The 16,811-nt window shown below is 44.7% G+C and overlaps 1 protein-coding gene across 11 annotated transcripts in view; it reads right to left on the bottom strand.

Annotated features, from left to right (window-relative positions):
• Positions 1-3,079: 3,079 nt before the first annotated feature.
• The window catches only part of TAF1 (TATA-box binding protein associated factor 1), a 72,391-nt gene continuing 58,659 nt past the window's right edge, over positions 3,080-16,811 (bottom strand). For 4 of the 11 annotated variants that reach the window (XM_073885873.1, XM_025853142.2, XM_073885875.1 and 1 more), the window contains 7 exons: positions 14,310-14,377; positions 13,772-13,888; positions 10,472-10,597; positions 9,521-9,625; positions 9,096-9,252; positions 7,602-7,779; positions 3,080-4,958 (listed from right to left, as the gene is read on the bottom strand). In XM_073885873.1, the coding sequence (XP_073741974.1) occupies positions 4,739-4,958; positions 7,602-7,779; positions 9,096-9,252; positions 9,521-9,625; positions 10,472-10,597; positions 13,772-13,888; positions 14,310-14,377 (971 nt within the window). In that variant the 3' untranslated portion in view covers positions 3,080-4,738. Of the gene's footprint in view, positions 4,959-5,362; positions 5,531-5,775; positions 5,883-7,601; positions 7,780-9,095; positions 9,253-9,520; positions 9,626-9,832; positions 10,269-10,471; positions 10,598-13,771; positions 13,889-14,309; positions 14,378-16,811 lie in introns of those variants that run through there. The other 7 variants (XM_025853269.2, XM_025853336.2, XM_073885874.1 and 4 more) reach the window with 6 other exon arrangements.

Here is a 16,811-nt window from a genome sequence, read left to right as displayed (position 1 = left end):
CTTCCTCACATTCAGTTCTTCAACCCACTTGCCATCTGGTTTCTGCACCCACCATTCCAAGGAAGTTCACCGATTGCCAAGTCCAAAGGATAAATTTCAGTCCTTATCTGATTGGCCTTTCTGCAAGTACTAGATATCGCTGACCTCAAATTCTCCTTTGGCTTCCCTAAAAACGGTATATCCTGTTTTCTGCATACTTCTCTGGCCAGTCTTTCCGAGCATCTTTTGTGGTTCTTTCTTTGCTTACCTTTCCAGGTTTTTTAAAAAAATATCTTAACGTTATCAAAGTAACACACGCGTTATCTATCTGCCAATGACAGCAACCCAGCAAGGTCTTAGTCCAGAGTAGTCAAGAAATAGTGAATGAAAGGAATTCCACCAATTTCTCTCTTATATTTGGGTCTTCACCCCAAACTGCTTACCTTTCGTTCTACACCCTGACAGCTGTGTTGCTCAGTTCCTGACTGCTGTGTTGCTAAGTACCTTTGGAGAAAAATCACACGATAAAGTAAACTGATTTAATGTATGTATGTATGTATGTATATTTGTATGTATTTATTTATTTTTAAGTAGGTGGGTGTGCATGGAGCCCAACGCAGGGCTTGAACTCATGACCCTGAGTTCAAGACCTGAGCTGAGATCAAGAGTCAGGCGCTCAACTGACTGAGCCACCCAGGCGCCCCGACTGGTACCGTTTTAAATTAACGTCTGTAACCTCATGTGTGTGTTCAACACCCAGCAATCCTTTTTTGGATCCCGTCAGCTCCAGCTCCCATTTCCTTCAGGGACCATTAAAAAACCAAAACCCAAAACCAAACCGAAGAGAAAACATTTAAACATGAATAGAGGGGTTGGGCTGAAAAGGATGGGCCCTCCTCGCTCTGCTTCACTCCTAGAGGTGTTAACAGCTTGAAGCGCACCTTGCCACCTCCTTTCTGTGAGTATGCAAACATGGATTCACGTCGCCCTTGTCCCCCAAGCAAATAGAATCACACCATCACTGCCTATTCTCTCATTCTTTTCAAGAACACCTTTCCGTATTAGTACACGCTCACCTTCCTCATTGTTTTTTTAACAGCTGCCTGCTTTTCCACTGAATGGATGTGCCACAATTCGACCTCTCCGTTACTGACGGGACACCTCGCCAGTGTCGTTTTTCATGACCTCCCTCGGTAGCTCCACATTTACTCAAGCTCCCATCCCATTTTCACTTTTTTTAAAATTTTATTTATTTTTATTGTTATGTTAATCACCACACATTACATCATTAGTTTTTGATGTAGTGTTCCATGATTCATTGTTCGTGCATAACACCCAGTGCTCCACGCAGAACGTGCCCTCCTTAATACCCATCACCGGGCTAACGCAACCCCCACCCCCATTTTCACTTTTCTCGCAAGGATCTTCTTCCCTCTTTCCCAGACGGAACTGAAGCTGTGAAGCGGGAACTCTTGCAGCTCCCCACTCCCTGGTCTACACACTCATCTTGGACTACATCCATCCTTTTGGGGTCTCGGGGGCCGGGGGGAAAGGACGTCTCCTGCCGGCGTGCACGCCAGCTATGCTACCTGACATTCCCACCTGTTCCCACACAGGGCTTCCGCACAGTTATCCTCTCTGGCAGTTTTTGTTTTTTTTATCCCATTCCTCTTTCTGTCTTGCTTTCTCCCCTAAGCTCACGTAAGCATGGTTACTTATCTTCCCTTTTACGACTCTCCCCCTTTTACGCCTCACAGCCTCGCTTCTCGAGAGTAGTCGGTGATCTCTGTGGTCACCTTCCTCCTCTTCCATCTGCTCCTTGGACCCTGCTGCGGGCTGGCTTCCAGTCTCACTACTCTACAACTGCTTCTGCTGGCTAAGGTCACCAGGGACCTCCTAGGTGCTCTCTCGCTCAGGCTTCCTTTTACTTTACCTCTCCGTGGCATCCATGTTGTATTTTTTGCTGTGGTTGTTGGTCTTAAAACTCCTTCTTTGGTTTGAGAAAATACCACTCTTCCGGTTTTGCTTCTATTTCTGGCCACCCTCAAATATCCGTCTTCACCAGGATTCTGTCCTCCTTGCTCTTCGGACTACACGTTTCCCGGGTGATCTCACCTGCTCCCGAGGTTGCACGAATCCTAGGCTTTCCACCTATCATCCTTTCGATTTCCATGCTTCCAAGCAAATGTAGCTCTTTCTCCTACCTTCCACGAACAGCCTGTGAACAGCATCACCACTGACCCGGTCACCTAAGTCAGAAACCTAGGGTCCACTCTTCCATCTTCCATCATCCAGTCAGTCACCAAAGCGTACCTCTAATCATGTCCCTACTGCCCACACCTCGGGCAGCTTGAGTCTCCATCCTCTCTTCTGGCATCACCCTCTCCCCCCAGTCCGTCCGTTCTCGAAGTGCAGCCAGCACAATCTAAAACGAGCATTTGTTCCTGAACATGGTCATCACCATCCTACGTTATGTTCCCTCTATTCCACCCATCCAGAACTGCTCGTTCCACAAACGGGCCATGTAATTTCATGCCCTCTGCCAAGAATGCCCTCCTCCCTCCCCTCCCCCGTCCAGTAAACTCCTACCTACTTTTCATGATCCATCTCAAAGGTCACCCCTGTGAAACCTTCCCGTCCTTACTCCATAAGCAGAGTTGGTAACTCCCTCTCACCACAGACCCCCATGAAGTATTTATTGCAATGATCACGTTTTATTCAACTTATTTACGTGTCTCTCATTCTAGCCCTTAAAGTTCCCTGCGATCAGAAACTAGATCTTACTTTTATATCAGCATCCAGCAGACTGCTTGATAAAAGCAGGGGGCTTGATAAATGTTGAATGAACAAATGAATGAATACCACGTACCCGCCCAATCTCCCAAACCAAAATTCTGAAAGCCACCTTCCATTCCATTCCTCCTTTTCCACCTCTGAACGCCGATCGGTCATCAAGGCCTGTTGATTCTACCCCCTGAAGATCTCTCAAATTCGTGCCCCTCCTCCCCATCTTAATGCCACAGCCCTGGACTGGGCCCCATTACCCCTTACTTGAACTAGATTTGCTCCCCTCCCAGCCATTTTCCACGCTACTGCTGCGTATTTTTAAAAAAAATTTTATTACAAAAATAGTACATACTTGTAAAAAAACATTCAAACGATACAGAAATAAAAGCACAATACACTCCCAGTATACACACAACCACATAGCCCCCTCCCCTCCGATCCCATTCCCCAGAGGTTATTGCTGTGAACAATTCAGCATATATCCTTTCAGACCTTTTCCTCTGCATATACAAGCATATACACATAAATATACACACGCGGTTTTGTCTTTTACAAAAGTGGGGTCAAACTTGTCTGTTACATAGGATTCTTCAATTTCTTTCAGTCAACATACAGAAAACTTCTAAAACACAAATCTGATGCGATCATTCTACTAGCGCTCCTCATTTCCTATAATATACAGTTCACACCTGTTAGCACCAAGGCATACTTCCTGCCAGTCTTTCAGTCTCATCTCTAGCCACTCCAGCATTGAAGGACTGGAGCACAAACCACCTCCAATCCTTTCTGGAACAAGGCAGGCAGGCAGGCAGGCAGGCAGGCAGGCACAAACGAACGAACAAGTTGGGAACACACTCTGCTATCTCTAGTAGAGATGGCAGGTTACACACTGCCTGGAGTTTTCCATCTTGGAAGCTCCTACTCGTTTTTCAACAGTCAGCTTATAAATTACTTCTAGGAAGACTTCCCTGACTTTTTTGTACATGATCACGCCTCTGTTTTCCCCTCTGCTTTACATCTAGCTTCTTCACTGCACTTAGCTCACAGCACCATCATAATGTATTTAAGAAACGAGTTTTGAGTTCCACTCCCAGCTCCCCCAACTTGAGGACGAGCTCTTTAGGTAAAAGCAATGTGTCTTATTTATTTGCCTTTGCATTCCAAGGATCTGACAGAGTGCTTATCGCCGAGCAGACGGTCAAAAACCAGTCTTTCGAGGATGTTATGATTGTAGGAACATTCACTGAGTACCTACTATGCACAGACCCGTATCCTAGGCATGAAAAGAAACACAAGACGACACACAGCCTTTGCCCAAAGACCTTATTATTTTCCTACCCTGTCCTCTGGGAATGAGGGGGCACAGAACACATTCACATGGCAACATTATCATTTCTGACGTATAGGCTGTTTCAAAGATTGACAGTCATTTGCCTCAAAAATCCACTTAGGGACAAGGCATTGTATAATCAAAAAAATAATAAGGTAGTGGGCAGTTGATCCAATAGGTTTGTGTGTTTCCTGGGGCACAGAGTCGACCAGGACCCAGTTCTCTAGCCCAGCAAGGGGCTGCCACCTGTTCCAGCCTGCAAATCAGAAAACTGAAATGATACCATGCTTGGAGAACGTCTAATACACAAAGAGGACGGAAAATCGTCAGTCCTTTCATCATTTCTCCTCCTTCCTGAGGGAGAAGTGATACCAAGGGCAGTTAAGTGGAGCTAAAGGAGGGCACTTTTGTTAGTGGAAGGGGAAAAGGGGTTGCTTGTTTTTAAATCAAAGTGTGACACTGTCCCAGGAAGATCAGGAGAGGTGATTTATTAGCATCTATATACAACTTCTTAAAGGCTAAGGTGTTAGTCAATCTAGTGATTTTGCAATCAGACACTATACAATTATGAACAAATTAGGGAAGGTGAGCCACCTAGGCTGGAGAACAGGGAAGGCTAACCAGGGAGGCCCAAAGGAAGCCTCATTCATCAGAGTCCAAGTCACTGTCCCCAGCAATGGAGTGGAAATCCTCACTGTCCTCCTCATCCTCTGACAGGTGGACCTGGCTTAGTACGCTCGGCCCAGAGCGCTGCTCTTCCTCCTCATCTTCTTCCTCCTCCGATACCTCATACCCACCGATGCTGCTGAAGCTCGTGTCCTGGGTGTTTGACTTGGGATCAGGTTCCTCATAGCTCCCATAACTGAGAAGAGAAACAGGTCATCTCTCAAGCTCGGGCACCATCCTCTAGCCAACCAGTCCCGTTCTCAGTGCCACCGAGGGATCAGCCCATCTCACTGCCCCTGGGCGCTAGAATGACTTGTTCTGGACTGTTCTATATAGGTCCCCGAGAGAAAAATGATCCTGTTCAAAACATCAGCCTGCCAGCTTCATAGTCACAAGAACCCGAATGGAAGACACTCCCCTACGCCTGCCACCATACTGTTAGCGGCCACGACCGTTAAGCGCTCGGGCAGCCTCGGGTTTCATCTCCCGCTTACAGCTTCACTCCTCCACAGATCCCATCAGTCAATGGTCCTGAAGACTCTACTTCCTCAGCAGATCTTGTCTCTGTCCCCTCCTCCTTCCCATCTCTACTCTGCTTGCCTTAGCTTAGTCCTCTGCTCGCTCTGGCCTGCACTGCTGAAATCAGTCTTCGTGCCTCCATCTTGCTCTCCCCTCCAATTCATCTTCACGCTTCTGCCACCATGCTCTTTATTGTTTGTTTATTCTTAAACAAAAAACTAAAAAAACCACACAAGCCATGCGTGTCCACTGGTTTTTTAAAAAAATAAAATATATGCCAGGAGGGAAGAAAAAAAAAGGAAAGAAATTACCAATAACTCCACCACCCAGAAATAATCTCTTGGTATAGGACATTCCCAATTTTTCTCCTATGCACTTAACTTAGATGCTTAAACATTTTTTAGTTTTACAAAGTTGGAATACTCTACACTCTTCAGGAACCTGCTGTTTTCACTATGATTGTAATGAACATCTTTCCATGTCAAAAAACATACATCTATAGCATCCTTTTGATTGCTGTCTGGTACTCCACTACATGGCTGCCACACGCTTGCTATAACCGTCTCTCACTGGCACACTGAAGCTGTCTCCAACACTCCCGCTATGAAAAACAATATCGTGATTAAACTCCCGTACAAACGTCTTGATGAAGGTGTTTTATTACTGCCACAGAACGATTGCCTACACATGGAGTTCTGGGGGTCAAGGGGGATTCCCGTTTTTTAAGTTTTTGGTTTATAATGATAAACTGCTGTACCTCTCTCCCACCCACCCCATTTTTATCATTTCACATTACCAGCAGTCATTGGAGAATGTCTTTTTCCTCACAGCTCCCCACCTCCGGGCATTAGCATTCATTTTAGTCTTTGGCAATCTTATACGTAAAATACTGCATTTCGTCGTTTTATTGCCTTCCTTTGATGCTTAGGGAAATTATTTTTCATATATTTACTGGCCATGTGCATTTCTTTTGGGGTACAGAGCACTCTTTACAAAATGTAGATCTGCTCGTATCTCTCATTCAATGTTTACCCCGAACTTTCAGGCCCTCATGATTTGGTCCTTACCTACCTGTGTAAATCGTCTCTATCACACGGATCATGGATCAAAAGCTCCGGCCACACCAAGCTGCTTGCATGCTCTAGAACTGTTTCCTCATACGCTGTTCTTGCTCTCTGAAGTGCCCTTTGCTTTCTTCTTCGTCTAGCTAATTCCTCGTCTGAGTGAGCTCGGTTTCCTTCTCTAAGCAGCTCCCCTACCCCACTCCTACCCAAGTCCCAGAAAAACCCTGCGGTTGCCTATCACAGCACTTTCCATGTCACACCATGATCGTCTCTTAACCTGTTCTAGGTTTCCCACCAGACTGAACTCCTTGATGGAAGGGACCACATCCTAGTTGCTTTTGAACTTGTGATAAGTATTTGCCTAATGAGTACATAAAGACTCTAACTGCTTGCTGGACACCTCTGGCTAGATGTATCCGATGTACTTTAAATCTAATCCGTCCAAAAACAAATGCATTTTTCCTTTCCTGCCTCATCGAATACCTGTTCTTTCCACTTACCTATCTCAGCGACATTCCCATTCATTTTATATCTGATCTCCCCACCTCCTAAGTCCAACTGATCTTTCCTCTAACAGCTCTTAAATATGTCCCTTCCTTCCCCCCATTTCTAACAGATCCCAGCTGAAATCCTTATCATTGCCCTGGAGTTATTTAACACAAAAATCCGATGTTACTTCCTTTTCCTTGGAGTGATGATTCCCATTACCCAAACTCCAAATGTCTTAACATGCCACGTAAGGTCCTCTACAATAATAATCCCTTGCTGCTTCTGGAGCCACACCTCCCCACAACCTCTCTTCACCCTGGAACATCCTTTGGTATATTTCTGTGCCTCTAAACCTACTGTTCCATCTCTAAGGGTCTCCTCACCTCCTGCCACTTTCCTACTTAGCCGACTCCTGGTCAGCCTTACTGCCAGGTCCAGTTCGAATGTTCCCTTGTCTGCAAAGCTTTCCCTGATCACTCCAGGCAGAGCGAGACACTCCCTCCTCAGTGGTGACTGGGCACTTTGTACTTATCACGCTGTTATTTGTAAGGATCTTGTTTGTTATCAGCCTCTTCCACTAGACTGTGAGCTCCTCCAGGGCAGGATATGGCTTGCTTCTCTGTGTCTCCCCAAGGGCCGAGCACAGTGCCTGGCCCTAGAGGGTGCTCTGGAAATGTTTGATGGATGAAAGTAATCTGACGCCGGACCCTGTGCCACCGCAGCTGGGCACTGACGCCATAGCCCTGTAGCGCGCCGCTGCCGATTACCTGATGTTGCTATCCTCCAAACCATGAGAAGCCTCCCCACCGTCTCCCTCATAGGACATCATGCTTTCTTCATTTTCCAGGCCCATCCTCGTGTTCTCCTGAAGCATGCGGGGCTGTTTGGGTCTTAGCCCACCAGATCCCACATCAGAGTCGCTCCCACTTTCACTCAGCTGGATAGCTGTGAAAAGAAGACGATCCCGAGGTAAGCTGGACAGAAGTACCGCCTTGGGCTTGGTCTTCCCAAACCAGTTCCTGCCCTCCATCGACACAGGCACCCTGCCTGGACTCCTCACCTCGGAGGCGGGCCTCGGGCCAACGTCGGCAAGACCACAGTTTGGAAACAGAACCCAAATAACCACTTCCTTTTCTCGTCTCAGTCCAGTCTTGTTTTTTCCCCCCTCTATCATCGCCTGTACTTTTTCCCTGCCATTGCCATTAATTGACAAAATAAACTAAGTAGGATCTTTTTTCTTTAAATTGAAGTATAGTTGACATACACTGTTCTATTAGTTTCAGGATTACAACACAGTGATTTGGCAATACATACGGTATGCTATGCTCACTGCAAGTGTAGCGACCATCTGTCAACGTGCAATAGTATTACAATATCATTGACTCTATTCCATATGCTGTGCTTTTCATTCCCGTGACTTATTCATTCCGTAACCAGAAGCCCGGATCTCCCTCCCCACTTCACACCCATTTGCCCATCCCCCCACCCCACTGCACTCTGGCACCCATCAGTTTGTTCTCTGTACTTAGGGGTCTGTTTCTGCTTTGGTTGGTTGGTTGGGTGTTTAGACCCCGCATGTGAGTGAAATCTTAGTATTTTGTCTTTCTCTGGCTGACTTATTTTACTTAGCGTTATACCCGCTAGGTCCATCCATGTTGTCACAAATGGCAAGATCTCAGTCTTTCTTATGGCTGAGTAAAGCACGATCTTATTTCCTTATTTCTCCCCCTTCCCTATTACAAATACAAGACCTCTTTCTCATCTTGATCTAATACTCAAATCAAAGATGCTGCTTAGGCACTGCCTCTCCCATGGCCCCACGGTCATCTTCTGCACTTCCGTGTTCTATGTCTTCACCTCCTCGAAGGCTAATGAATGTCATCATCCTGTGAGTGCTCAGTACTCTGAGTCTATTAATGAGACTTCAAGAAAAGAGCAGCTTCGCGACACCTGGGTCTGCCTTCGGCTCAGGTCATGATCCCAGGGTGCTGGGATCGAGCCCCGCAGCGGGCTCCCTGCTCGGCGGGAAGCGTGCTTCTCCCTCTCCCACTCCCCCTGCTTGTGTTCCCTCTCTCGCTGTGTCTCTCTCTGTCAAGCGTCAAATGAATAAATACAATCTTAAAAAAAAAAAAAAAAAAGAAAGAAAGAAAGAAAGAAAAGAGCAGCTTCTGGAAATAGCATATGTGGCCAAGAGTTTCCTATCCAGTCCTCAGGGTGCTATGGTGAGCTACCTAGAATAGAAGCCAAGGAACGAGACTTACCAGAGAAAGGATTGTCTCCTTCTTCATCACTCCCGGCATCTTCTTCATCATCTTCTCCTTCAGACATAAGCAAATCCTCATACAGGACGCTGGCTTGAGGCTGTTGCACAGTTCCTTCCTCTTCATCTGCCAGATCACCATCTGCATCTTCGCCTTCCTGAATGAGACCGGTTGGGGTCAAAGTCCCATCAACTGACCAAGTAAGAGACCAGAAGCCACCACCAGCACCCCCCTTGCTGCCTCACAAGAAGTTAAGTAACTGTGGTGGATGAATTCGTTTAGCTAATTTTCCAAGGATTAAAGTCTGATTGGGCCTCACTATGGACTCTCTGATATCACCTTGGGATTTGGCCTGCCCTGTACTAGCGGGGCTCCTATCACAGAAGGGTATAACGGAACCATAAGCTTTCTGTAAGCATACTCACTGGGGCTGGAGTCTTAGGTTTCCCATCCTCCTCCTCCTCATCATCATACCCTTCAATATCTACATCAGAGTCTTCCTCGCCCAGCCTACCTCGGCCCTGGTGCATCTGAGTAAGGAAGACAAATAGCACATCATTGAGGGACGTGCCTGTAGGAGGAGTTAACCATGGGCTCTTACCCAGGGCGGATGCTCCTCCCTGATATCCCAGCCAACCCCACAGCTAGTGGGGGCTGTTTACACAGCTCAAGGCATGTGTGCTTTTTCCCATTCATTCTTTGGAAATCACTGGTAGAGTTTCAAAAAAAAAACAAAACAAAACCAACCAACCAAAAAACCAAAAACCCGAAGAATAGGAAGGTCCTTGGGTCTGCTCTTGCTGTATCATCACAAGGAAACTCTTCCTTCCTAACCCAAGCTTTCCTTAGCTTCTGTTAGGACTCTTTGGGATAGAAAAACTCTCCTGGGTTTTGTACTCTCCAGTGGAAGCCTGACTGAGAGCATCTGATAGGGTTTTTGGCTTCAGATCAGGAGCATCTTCGGACACCTCTAGAACAGGCCAATTTTTAAAATTTAATTTCATAAATAATTTTAATTTAGATTACAGCATACATACAGTACAGTAGCAGGGCCAATTGTTTTGAACTCTGTCTCTGAATGCAGTTGGTCTTTCTAGCCACCTGGGAGGTTGCTCTGACGCCTCATACACTTTTCACACTTGTGCCTTCCCTGAGGTGCTGTTGTGCCTGACTCTGCCCATGGGGACAGACAGAAGACAATGCCAGTCATGTGACCTGCCGCCGGCCCACTTTGAAATCCCACTTCTAAGCCTTCATGCCCAAGGCCAAAGGGGCCCAATCATCCATGATACATGTCACATATCACCACTATCACTCCCCCACTCCCCACACCAAAGCATATTACCAATGCCACAAAGAGAAAAAGAACATCCTACCTGTGTCACCTGCTTTTCTGGAGTGGCAGTGGGAATATCCAGGACAGACATATTGCTCTCATCTTGAAATACAGAGGCGTCTCGAGACATACTGAGGGATGTGTTGGTGTCATACAAATCAGGAGGCTGTGGCACAAATGTACAACTTAGCTTCTATTTAGGAAAGGGAGTAAGAAATCCAGAACTGCCCTTTAGAGCATTCACTGCAGAAAAAGGTCATGCAGAGCCATCCATTTAAAGAGAAACAGTTTGACACAGCTTTATGGACAGGTTTTTGGGAATCCTACAAATGCTTGCTCATTCTAGCAGAAAGGCATCTGATGTACACGATCAGAAGCCTGAAGCAGAAAAGCATCAAAGCTGTGGACAATTCTATGTCCTGACAGTCTTTCTGGTCAATAACCTAGTGTCTTCTAAGCCTTGTCTTATTGTTGACAGGCCTAAGGCTTCATACCTGCGCAATTCTGACTGTTTGGTTTAGAGATGTCTAATAGGAAGTCGCATAAAGGAATTCCAATTCCAACAAGAGCATGTAGTGAGTTAACAGTCTATGAGCTCATCAGAGGATGCTGAGGCAAAATGGCGTGGTAAAAAAAAACAAAAAACAAAAAAAAAAACCATGGGTTTTGGAACAAAATGCCTTGGGTTTGAGTCCTGGCTCCACCACTTGCTAGATGAGTAACTTTAACAAAGTATTTAATCACTCTAAGCCTTGGTTCCCTCAATTATAAAACATGGATAACAATGTCTGCCTCCCAAGGTTATTGGGAGAATGAAGGTAATTTATAATTCAATAAATTATAGATCCCTTCCCTCTTCCCTCTCCTGAAGAGATGAGGGATTTAGCAAATGGACTTTTCAGTGACAGGAGGGCAGGAGGAACTGATAAAGAACAGGCTAGAAGAAGTAGGAAAGCGTTTTCTAAAACTAGGAGGGTAGAAATATTATGTAGCTATTTAAAAATCATGTTTTCAAAGACTAATGAGATAAAATGTTCATAACAAAATGTGAAGTGAAAACAGTAAGACACAAAACCATATTTGACCAATTTCACTTTAAAAGGGTCTACAGACCCTGGTGTGCACATGGGTGCACGCGCGCGCACGCACACACACACACACACCCACCCAAAGATTTGAAAGAAACACACCAAAATGTTCACAGCGGCTGGTTCTTTCGGAATGGTAGACTTAACTCTAGGTAACTTATTTCTCCTTCATATTTCCCGATGAATACGTTGCTTTTATCAACAAAAAACCCCACATATGTGTTACTTTGTGGGTTTTTTTTTTTTAAAGCAAACAAGGAAGGATGATTGAAGAGGGTTTTGGAGAAAGAGGCAACACAGAACTTAAAGCATTACAGAGTAGGTAAACTAATGGTTGTACAGAAGAAGAGAAAATCAGGAAATGAGGGGCTAGTGGGAACCTGCAAGTGAGCAATTTTAGATAAAGTGTGAAGCTGAATGTGTATGATGTAATTCAAGCTAGGTGGAAACAGCTGAGTGAAAATACATTTTTGACTGCCACCATTTAGGGCTGGAAGTAAAGTATGATTACTGTTTTGTTTCCATACAACCAGAATTAAGGTAGCTTAAACCTACACAAACCCTCTTTAGTAACATTGGGTTGGAAAGTAGCAATGAGTAAGGACAATCACTCAGGTGCATCCTCCTCAGGTTAAGAGAAAATACATGGGGCTCACCACTTTACAATGTGTACATATGACATATGAGTGAAGGCAGTGATGAGAGGGTGAACTGGAATAATGAAGAGGCGCTATCTACACCCTACTCTTCATAGGGGACCCTCTCACTGTACCGAACAACAGCTACTGCTCAGAAGGGAGAACGGTTGCCAGGCTTCCCTCAGCCACCTGAGACAGTGTGGGAGGGGCAGGAAAGAAAGGAAGATAACCCTTGGGTCTAAGGCTTTGACTCACCAAATGACTAGGTTTATGCTATCATGCGCTGCTCAGTGGCTAGACTCTTTTGAGGAATGATGGCTAAAACCCAGGCTTTAACTTACCAGAAAGGGCCTTGTGGGAGCTGTGGGCCTATAAGCAAAAAGGGCCTTCCTGGGTAACATCACTCACCCAAGCCCCCTGGACCCAATCTGCCCACACACTCCAAGAGCCTTTCCTTGTTCTGGGCCTGGAAGTAGTATCTTAGGGCTCTTTATACTTGGCCCCTCAGTAACCTAGGTTTTGGGGTGAGAGAGAGTAAAAGATAGATAGGGAGAGTGCATGAAATACAAACAGCGATAATCCAACAGAGATCATACAGGTTGCAGTTATCAGTTCAGAGTAGAATGAAAAAAAGTTTTCCAGTGGGAATCGGGAGAATTTTGCATTAAAATATTTGGTTAAACTTGAAAGGAGGTCTGAGAACTTTGTAGACAATTTTCATACAGACAAGGAAACATTTACTGAATGTCTCCTATGTGCCAGCCAAATTAACTCACTGAATGTTTTTAATAATTTCGAAAAGTACATTTTAGAGAAAAGGAGACTGAGAGGGCTTAAGCTAACTTCCCAAGTTCACAAAGCTAGATAAGAGCAGAGCTAAGATTCAAACCCAGGCCGGTTTTATTGCCAAAATTCACGTACTTCCCACTTTACCATAGTGCCTTCGATACAGAAACCAAGCGCCAGCTATATTCTGATAAGTCCTAGTCTTCAAATATGGAAACATACGCTTAATTCGCATATATTCAAGGGACAAAAACAGAAAGACTAAACATTTCTTATTAATCTTGCTCCCTACTCTTGTGACATGTAACTTTAAGAACATTAGAAATGTTACCTGTCCTCATTTACAAGGAGAGGGAGTCAATCCAGGAAAATGGGTGACATCTGAGCTAAGTGAGATACATCCGAGGGAATGAGTAATCGGGCATTTATGAGGCACAGGAACAATGTGGCCAATGTCTGTAACTGAGAATTCTATCCTCTAGGGATATCCTAGAACCCCAATTCATGGGCAAAGGAACTCCAGAGACCCAAGAGGATACCTGTGGCCACAGCAGTCAGGCATCTGGTATTCCTAAATATTGTGTCAACAACTAAGACCCCACCCCACTCATTCATCCCACACCTGCTTCTTCTGGATTCAACAAGGCCACCAAGACCCATGGCCCTCACTCACCTTAGCCTTTGAGAAGACAAGAAAGCACACGAAAGGCATATGAAGAGGAAGGACAGAGAAGAAGGGTATCTCAGTAAATATATCTGTTAACATGCTCCCAATTTCCCAAACCAATAAGAAAACTCTAAGAGGCAGTTCCTAGTCTCCAGACTCACCTGGGGTGTGTAAGGCCCTGGGGTCATTGGGTCCAAGCTTTCTAATTCTGCTTCCTCCAAAGCTGCTTCCTTAGCTGTACAAATGTCCTTCTCAAGTTGAGTCAAATGCTCATCATACTAAGAAATAAAGAAAATTAGTGAATTCACTGAACATATGTTTTAGGCACTGAAGATGCCTGGCTGGCTCAGTCGGTCGAGCATCCGACTCTTGATCTCAGGGTTGAGTCCGAGCCCCACGTTGGGTGTGGAGCCTACTTAATAAATAAAACAAAATAAAAGTAAACAAAGCAGACAAAAATCCTTGTCTTCATGGAGCTGCTTCTACTGACAGGTCACAGGATAACTAAAGTAAATAATCACATAGTTTGTTAAAAACATTTAGCACCAAGTAGGAAAATAAAGCAGGAAAGGAAATGAGGGATGTGGGGTAGGAGGTTACAAATGAAAATCAGACAGGTGGGGAAGACCTCCCCCCCCAAGGGAACAAAGGTATTCCAGAATTGCTACACCCCAAGGAGACCTCCTCTTTACCACCCACCTCAGTCAGTGTCTGGTAACACACATTTACGATCTCCTGAGCAGTCTTAGTATACTGACTTTCAGGCCCTACAAAAGAACAAAGAAAAAGGCCATGACTTTTGCAGACTTCAGTTCCAGAAATTTATGTCTGTCACCAGCAGTAGTGTCCCTGTTATCCTAGACCTGAAAAACCGTGCCCCAGCTTTATCGTGGACTCTTGCTCTACTTTTGCAGGTGGAGAAGTTCAAGCGCATACAAAAACAGAGACATTAATATGATGAACTTCCATGTACCCATTACCTAGCTTCAATGATTGTCAATACACGGTCAATCCTGTTTCACTTACACCTCAACTTTTACACTCCTCCCAAATTATTCTGAAGCCAGTTCCAGCATTAATTCATTTATTTCACCCATAAATTGTTTTAAAACGTATGTGTCTCTGAGGACCCTTCTCAAAAATAACTACATATGATATTATGATGGTAGATACGGATCATTATACATTTGTCAAAATCCACAGAATGTACACCAAGAAGGAGCCCTCATGTAAACTATGGGCTTTGGGTGATTACGATGTGTCAATGCAGGTTCATCAAATGTAACAAATGTACCACCGTGGGAGGGGATACTGATAATGGGAGAGGCTGTGCATGTGTGGAGGCGGGGGGTATATGGGGACTCTGTACCTTACACTCAACTGTTCCCTCAACTGCTCTAAAAAAAATCGAATCTATGTCTATCTATCAAACCAAACCAGCTATATTACGTCTGAAATAATTAACAATAATTCTTTCATACTATTGAATAGCCAGTCAACATTTAAATTCGCCAATTGTTTCATAAAGGTTCTTTTACATTTGATTTCTTTGAATGATAATCCAGATAGATTCTGCACACCGCTTTGAGACACTTTTACCTACCAGGTGATTCTTAACTATACAGTTCCCCACATTGCCCACACGGTCTTTGTCACAAGCTGCAGACCGGTGGCTTGCAAGTCAAGCCGGTTTTGTTTGGCCCACATAAAAAAATCACTTCAGTCTGTGAAGACAGACTGAGCTGTACACCCATAACATATACACTTTTTGTGTATGTAAATTACCTCAATAAAAACTTTTTAGGAAAACCTTAGTTGACAACATTTCATAACTGAGAAATTTCATATAAAAACCCAAATGTCTGGCTTCTCTTAAAAAAGATGTGGTAACAACAGAGTCGTCACCCCCAAAGAGCACTGAACGGCTGGAGCTGAGGGGCAGTCACCCCTTTCAGATAAGGCCTGTGTTCTGCAGGCTACCGCCCTCCCTACCACGTCTGCTTAACTCATTTTTGCCTGGACCCTGAAGGCATGTGAGTGTTTAATCCCGGACTTTAATATTCTTTAATATACTGGTCATTCACCCACTCATGCATCCTTAAAACATCTTTGAGTACCTTCTATGTGCCAGGCAGAAAGGAGCAGGATACAGACCATATCCTCACGAAGCTTATGGTCTTATCTGGTGAGAGAGACTATAAACAAATGGGGTAATATGATGAAATGGAAAAATTCATACAGAGTTTAGCAGAGGCACCGAGGAAGAAGTGGCCAATTCTGGGAAGCAGGAGGGAAAAAGGAATTAGGAAAGGCTTCACAGAGGAGGTGATCCCTGAATTAGACCTGCAGCTTAAGTGTCCAGAGTTCTACTCTCCTAGGGCCACCGGTTGGCTGGTCCTCAAAATACTGATGGAGACAGACTGCAGAAGTTATGCTGACAGTGATGCGTGATGCTAGGGCAAACAGGCTCCGCACATAGTCTACAGGCCTCCTTCATCATCGAGCCAATACAACAGCAAGCTTCTTCCGGTACAGTGACTCTTCTACCTACAGGGACTTGCCTTGTGGCTATAATTCCAGCCTATAAATGAAGAATTCAGACCTTACTCGACTTCAGTTCTGAAACCTAAACCTAAACTAACCCTTTAACATCTCACTGCTCTCATCTATACACAGGGAAAAGTTCGGTTTCTACATTTGCACAATTTTCTCTCTTAACCATTTTGAAGATGGGACCTCTTCCTTCCCCATTTTCTTTGCAACACACAGCTCTAGAGAAACACCCGCTAATAATAACCCCAGAATATATTTGAAAAGACACACTTATTTACATAAGCTGCTACACCTGTTCATGTGTTTGGATTACTAGGTGTTTGTGTCCTCAGTTTTTAACAGTGTGTGCTCTCAAGCATTACAGAGGGTTCGGCTATTTAACTCTGTTACTCTACTACAGGCAAAGTAGTTTCAAAGTACTTTTGATAAAAGACGGTGGTGGATTTGGCAAACCACTGTTAACATGACCAAAAAAGGGTAAAATGCCAGATTTGCCCCCCCAAAATGAAAACACTAATTTGAAAAGATACATGCACCCCTATGATTCTTGCAGCATTATTTATAGTAACCAAGATATGGAAGCAACCCAAGTGTCATCAAGAGATGAGTGGATAGGGGCACCGGGGGGCTCAGTCGGTTGAGCCTCTG

Source organism: Callorhinus ursinus, unplaced genomic scaffold (assembly GCF_003265705.2).
Source record: "Callorhinus ursinus isolate GAN/ISIS: 27379988/994484 unplaced genomic scaffold, GSC_fseal_2.0 scaffold66, whole genome shotgun sequence".
In the NCBI taxonomy this organism is placed as follows: domain Eukaryota; kingdom Metazoa; phylum Chordata; class Mammalia; order Carnivora; family Otariidae; genus Callorhinus; species Callorhinus ursinus.
The sequence above is the reverse complement of the archived record's forward strand: the minus strand, read 5'-3'. Positions and strand labels throughout refer to the sequence as shown.